Below are 7,500 nucleotides of genomic sequence, written 5' to 3'. Positions count from 1 at the left end.
ATATAGACATATATATATACATACATAGTATGAATATATTACATACATATATATATATATATATATATATATATATATATATGCTTTGTTGTCCCTTTTTTGTATCATCTGTGTGGATGTTTTGCGTTCTTGTCCCATTTTTTGTATTCTTTTTTATATACATACATATATGTACATACATAGTTTGTATATATATATATATATATATATATATATATATATATATATATATATATATATATATATATATATATATACATATATATACATAGTATGTATGTATTAGACACACACACACTTATGCAAATAGTTTGTTTTCACTCTTATATTAAGAATCTATATTTTATTTGTTGCAATTTTAATATTTTTTTCCATTTATTTCAAGATAAGATATTTTCAGATTTAAAACATTTGTCCCCTTTCCTCCGCCCACCTCTCTCTCCTTCTCAATCTCTTTCTCATTGTCCCTTATTCTCTTTGTCCCAATCTATTTACCCCTCCTTCTCTCATATTTTGACCATGTATTTTAGCCCCCTTCTCTCTCTCTCTCTGCTCTCCCCTCTGTATGTTACTACTCTATCTTTCTAACCCTCTAGCTTTGGGGTTTCATCACCAATCCCCCCCACTCTCTCCCACTCTCTCTCTCTCTCTCTCCCTCTCTCTCTCTCTTTCCCTCTTTCTCTTTATGTTACAATCTATCTTTTACCATTTTTCATCATCAGTATCTATGTATCAGCGTTTCTCTCCTACTTTCTCACCTTTTCTCTGTCTTCCATTTTTTCTCCTACAGCTACAGTTCGCCTCTACCACCTCCTACTCCTCCTCCTCCTCCACGTCATCATAGCCATCCTTCTCTTTCTCTTCATTATCATCATCGCCATCCTTATCAATCATTACCGTTCCCACCACCAGCACCAGCACCATCATAATCATCATCGTCATAATGTTGAACGGTCAAATTCAAGATGTCTGATGTCAACGTCTTTGTACGTGTATGTGCATGTAACGTCAGTGTGTGTGTGTGTGTGTGTGTGTACGGGTGTATTAGAATGTGTATGTATGAATGCCTACATATGTGTGTGTCTGTATATATATATATATATATATATATATGTGAGTGTGTGTAATGTCAACATCTGTATGTGTGCAAGTAATCTATATATATGCGCGCGCGTGTGCGTGTGTGTGTGTGTGCGTGTGTGTGTGTGCGTGTGTGTGTGTGTGTGTGTGTAATGAAGCAGGTTTTTGCATGTCACGCTCCATCAAACAGATGCCAAAGTTAATCAAGAGAAGAGATGTTCCTTGTCAAACTGCACCTTCGCTGCCTCGAACTACCACGGACTATTACAACCAACTCTTTCTTGGCACAATAAAGCATTGTACTTTTACTCTGCATTGTGTGTTCCACACTGCATTGTGACACTTATTGCCAACCATACTTCTGTCTCTTAATATTAATAAGTGACCCGTTTTGCCATTCATACTTTTTCTACAGAATTTGCTGTAGAATTTCTGGATCAGTTTTGTAACGTTCTTGATTTTCGTGACCAAAATAGGATTGGAAGAGAAGAGATTTGATAATAAATACGGGTTTCAAATTTTGACACAAGGCCAGCAACTGGTATTTATTTAATCGACCCCGGAAGGATGAAAAGCAAAGTCACCCTCGGCGGAATTTGAACTCAGCCCCTTAAGACAGACGAAATGCTGCTGAGTATTTTGCTCAACGCAGTAACGATTCTGCCAGCGCGTCGCCTTCATTTCAGAACCAATATTAAGAAGGCAATAAGTAAACTCTGTGTGATTGATTGATCTGAAAGAAAAAGCGACTAAGATAGTCTCCACCATTATTTTAAGACGGTGGGGTGTGACATGTGGAAGGTCTGGTTACTATTTTTGCAAGTAAAACGCTAAAGAGTTATTATCTCACTTTCACATATGTTGACTAAAAACGTGCTGCTGTTGCTTTCACTCCAGATCTGTCACAGTCCACTAAACCTTATCAAAGCCTTCTGACCATGACCATCGCACCTCTCAGAAACAATATATCTACAACTACATGCCTCAATGTGTCCTTACATTTTTTAGGATGCTTGAGGCGATACGATTATGATTTTACTACTATTTTTAGCATGTAGATCGACCAGAAAGAGGCATCGTCGTCGCCTGATCGCTTCTAAATAAACAGGTGTTGTCATGTAAGCGGAACTTCACACCCACCATTAACGATTGTGTAAAGTAATTGTCGCGAGAAGACGGAAATGTGCAGACGAAGGATAGGAAAATAAATAATAAGAGGCGGCATCAAAGACAGAAGTGAGTTTAACTTCGCCATCTTTGCGGTGTTTCTAACAAATGGTCGAAAGTCAACTGGTGCAGTAGCTCGACATGTAGCTGTAGGTTACGATATGTGTTACAGATAGGTGGATGTAGAGGGGTAGCGAGAGAGAGAGAGAGAGAGAGAGAGAGAGAGAGAAACAAACAAACAAAGAGAGAGAGAAAAACACAGAGAGAAAGAGAGAGAGAAAAACACAGAGAGAAAAACACAGAGAGAAAGACAGAGATAGATAGATAGATGGATAGATAGATAGATAGATTATTTGTGGATATCATAAACAGCAAACATTAAGAATAATATACATCCACATTCACGTGTGTGTGTCACGTGTGTGTGTCACGTGTGTGTGTCACGTGTGTGTGTCTGCGTGTGTATGTGTAATAGGATATTTATAGTCATACTTTCTAACTCTTGTACTCAGCACTGCATTTTCTTGGGTAAAACACCCAAATGTTCAAGATCCACTCAAGACCTCGTAGAAAGTTGCATATATACTTAACGCCTGTTGTTATTTCCGTAATGTGGGTTCTCACATGAATGCAAGAATCCTGACATGGGCTGGAATTCATAAAGTATAGAATGCCGAATTTTAGAACAAATTCAGTCAACCCAGCGGATCAGGCCTACTATTTGAAAATTTCTCCAAACCAGGTTTAATTTTGATTTTAATTTTAATTTTTTTTATTTTGTGTATTTATTTAATTATGATAGCAGTAAGGCGGAGAGGTAGTAGAAACGTTAGCACGCCGGGCGAAATGCTTAGCGCTATTTCGTTTGTCTTTACGTTCTGATTTCAAATTCCACCGAGGTTGACTTTGCCTTTCATACTTTCGGGGTCGATAAATTAATTACCAGTTGTGTACTGGAGCCGATCTAATCGACTGCCCTCCTCTCTCAAAAAATTTCGGGCCTTGTACCTAGAGTAGAAAAGAATTATGATAGCAATAAGAAAGTTGAAATAAAATGTAAAATTATTTAGTACTCACCAGACGGCGCTTGGGTTTGATGAGTGGGCGGTTTGAGCCGTTCATTTTGTGGTAAAGACCACACGCGTTGCATAGATAATGCCCTGTCCCATCCCGCCGCCACAACGGAGTAGATGTTGCTCCGCAGTTGACACATTCACGTCCTTCTGTAAAACAATAACATCAAATATTGTTGTATTAGAAATCACAATTATATTGTCAGAAAAAATTATTATTATTATTATTATTATTATTATTATTATTATTATTATAGGACAAAAAGCTTTAATGCGGTTAGAATCCCAGCTATTTTCAGAACTCAATGTTTTCTTTTAGACACACAGTGTCACCGGTAGAAGCCCAACCATAACATTCTATCAAAGGATACGAGTGACAATGGCATGAAGACAATTTTGGGTGTAGACAAGGACAGTTTGATTAGTTTCTTATGGTGAGTTTTCTGGTTGAGGATTGCGACCTGATCTAACTGTACAGCATGATTAGATATTCTTTACCGATTCCAAATAAACTCTATAAGTATGCCAGTGCTGCAGCCGTCGGCGAACGTCCCCGTTTAAGATGAACGGAGGGAGATGAAACAGTCCAATACGAATTCGTTCAATGTCTGATTAATGAGTTCACGTTGAGCGAAAGTTATCATGTGTGCGATAATTCCAACAAACAGATGAGTCTTCCCTTGTCAGAGGACTATGGCGGAGGATGTCGCGATATGGACGAAGGTGGCGGTTCTTATACCTCGTGTCTCAATGTGAAACCTTCACTTTTACATCTTACTTCTCACAGCTTTCCGTCTTATTTGCTCCAGTTACTTCTGTGAGAGCGGACAGCAACCTGTTGTTAAAGATCTCACAGGGTCTCTTTTCACAAATTGTAAAATTTGGTACTTAGATGTTAAGTATTGTGGAACATACTTAACACCCATTATTATTATTATTATTATTATTATTATTATTATTATTATTATTATTATTATTATTATTATTATTACTATTATTATTTTATTATTATTATTATTACTATTATTATTTTATTATTATTATTATTATTATTATGAATATTAGTATTATTATTGTTATAATTACTATTATTATTATCATTATTATTATGAATATTATTATTATTATTGTCATAATTTTTTATTATTATTATTATTATTATTATTATTATTATTATTATTATTATTATTATTATTATTATCATTATTATTATTATTAATTCACTGGCTTCACGTCAATTTCTATTGCACCACCGGATGCACATCTGTGTTCCCGAAGTGAAAGCAGTATTGTCTTTTGTATTTCTACTTTGCTTCGCTTTTGCTTTGTTCCGGAATTTATGTTGCTTCCGGTGTTAATGTACTGAGTGCTTCGCCTCTTTGTCGCTGCTGTCGCCGGCGGTTCTGTTGAATAATGTTTTGTGCGGATTATTATTTTTTTTTATGCATGGCGATTGTGTTTCATATATGGTATGTGCGAGTTGTGTTCTGGGCAAGTGGTGTGGGCTGTGGCATATATATATACATATATATATATATATATATATACATATATATATATATATATATATATATATATATATATATATATATATATATATACATGGGTGGCACTTGCGTAGAGTATGGGTTGCATGAATCGTTAATAGTGTGTAGAATATGTAGATAAGTCGTTGAGTAATTGAGTAATGGCATGTATGGTGTTATATTTGAATCGATTGTGTACGAGCCTCTGTTGAGTAGGTTTTGTTTTTAATAGTATTATTTCTGGTTTAAATACATGGATACAAATAGTGCTGGGAGAGAGGTATTGTTAGTTACATCGACTTCAATCTATTACTGGTACCAATGCAGGTTTCACTCACAAGAATGACAAGCAAAGTCAATCATGATGTAATATCAAGTAAGAACGTAAAAGAACGTAGCTAAATATCGCTCTTTGGAATTTACCAACGTACAGTTTTTATTTTCATTTCAACCACCAGCATCATCATGAAGCGTGCGGAAGATGAAAAAACAGTTGAAATTGTGCCAAAACATGAAATCAAAGTTGGAGAGTATCGGAATTTAAAACGGAACAGAATGATTAAAGAAAACCACATTAATACGACCTGCAGCGAGCCAAAACGAAAGAGATGAAAGAATTCCAAGCAGAAACGTTGATGTATTTTGTGGGGTATTCTTTTTAGTTTTTTCATTCTTTTATTTGTTTCAGTCATTCCACTGCGGCCATGCTGGAGCACCGCCTTTAGTCGAACAAATCGACCTCAGGACTTGTAAGCCTAGAATTCATTCTATCGGTCTAATTTGCCAAACCGCTAAGTTACGGGGACGTAAACACAACAGCATCGGTTGTCGAGCGATGGTGGGGGGAGACAAACAGAGACACACAAACATATTCACACGCACACACATACATGCATACATATATATATATATATATATATATATATATATACACATACATATATATATATATATAATATATATATATATATATATATATATATATATATACATATATATATACATATATATATATATATATATATATACATATATATATATATATATATATATATATATATATATATACATACATATATATATATATATATATATATATATATATATATATATATATATATATATATATATATATATATATATATATATATATATATATATATATATATATATACATATATATATATATATATATATATATATATATATATATATATATATATATATATATATATATATATATATATATATATATATATATATATACGATGGGCTTCTTTTCAGTTTCCATCTACCAAATCCACTCACAAGGCTTTGGTCGGCCTGAGGCTATAGTAGAAGACACTTGCCCAAGGTGCCACACAGTGGGGGTGAATCCGGAAGCATGTGGCTGGTAAGCAACCTACTTACCACACAGCCACTCCTGCGCCTACGTGGCCATTAAAAGAAATGTTTTCTTAGTTCTATTTGGAAAGAGAAGTGAGGATGGAGAGGGAAATGCTCTCTATCTCTCTCTCTCTCTCTCTCTCTCTCTCTCTCTCTCTCTCTCTAGGAATTTCTAAAATGGTGGGTGACTCTGGTTATGCATTCGGTGCGTTTGGTATCTTTGGTGGTCAAGGTGACACCCCCACCCAAGATCTCTGGGATTTCCTTGGACGGCTCTGATGGGAGGCACTAAATCATTGATGTATTCACCTATTTTACATAAAATGTATACTTTTATCCCGTTTCACCCTCCTTTTCCTTTCTTCCCGCCATCTTTTATGTAAACCCCCACACAAATAGTAAAATGACCTGGTAATGTCCTTCTCAAACGATACCCTTGAGGCAAACAACAGAACTTATCATTATTATGGCTATTGATATTGAAAATACTAATAAAGCTACCACCGATACTACTACTACTACTACTACTACTACTACTACTACTACTACTGCTGCTGCTGCTGCTGCTGCTGCTTCTGCTACATACATACAACCATTCCCACCACCATTATGTCAGAGGACGTAACTACTAATAAATAAGTTTCAAAATCATATTTGATAAGTGATCGATAGATCAATATGCTTCAACTAAAATCTTTACCAAATACTTCGTTAAATTTTTGTTTTTATATATATTTATTCACTTATTACTTTTTTTATTATTGATATATTTTATTGATTTGTTTGTTTATTAACTTCGATCAGTAAAGAATGTATCGTACTGTCTTCGATATAACAACGAAGAAATTGGCAAACAAGAGAACGATGACGTTGATGATGATGATGGCTGTGATGATGATGGCTGTGGTGATGATGATGATTTTATAAACACACACGTGTTCATGTTGTTGTATATCTGTGCATAAGCGTATATTTGTACATGTTTATGCATGTACATATGACGATATATATATATATATATATATGTCTATATATATGTGTCTATATATTTATATATATAGACATATATGTATTTAATAATGTATATATATATATATATATATATATATATATATATATGTGTGTGTGTGTGTGTGTGTCTGTGAGTGTGTGTGCGTGTATATATATATGTATATGTAAACGTATATATATACGTGTGTGTATATATACAAATATGTATATATAAACGTATGCATATATATATATATATATATATATATATATATATA

General features: G+C 34.2%; 1 protein-coding gene across 5 annotated transcripts in view; it reads right to left on the bottom strand.

The window, feature by feature from the left end:
* LOC106879374 (transcription factor GATA-3) overlaps positions 1–7,500 on the bottom strand; it is a 189,854-nt gene that overhangs the window by 51,114 nt on the left and 131,240 nt on the right. For all 5 annotated transcript variants that reach the window (XM_089365468.1, XM_089365445.1, XM_089365457.1 and 2 more), the window contains one exon: positions 3,325–3,470. In XM_089365468.1, the coding sequence (XP_089221594.1) occupies positions 3,325–3,470 (146 nt within the window). The remainder of the gene's footprint in view (positions 1–3,324; positions 3,471–7,500) is intronic.

The sequence above is a fragment of the Octopus bimaculoides genome, chromosome 1 (genome assembly GCF_046866305.1).
Source record: "Octopus bimaculoides isolate indiv1 chromosome 1, ASM4686630v1, whole genome shotgun sequence".
Taxonomy (NCBI): Eukaryota; Metazoa; Mollusca; class Cephalopoda; order Octopoda; family Octopodidae; genus Octopus; species Octopus bimaculoides.
This window is presented reverse-complemented; position numbering and strand designations above follow the sequence as displayed.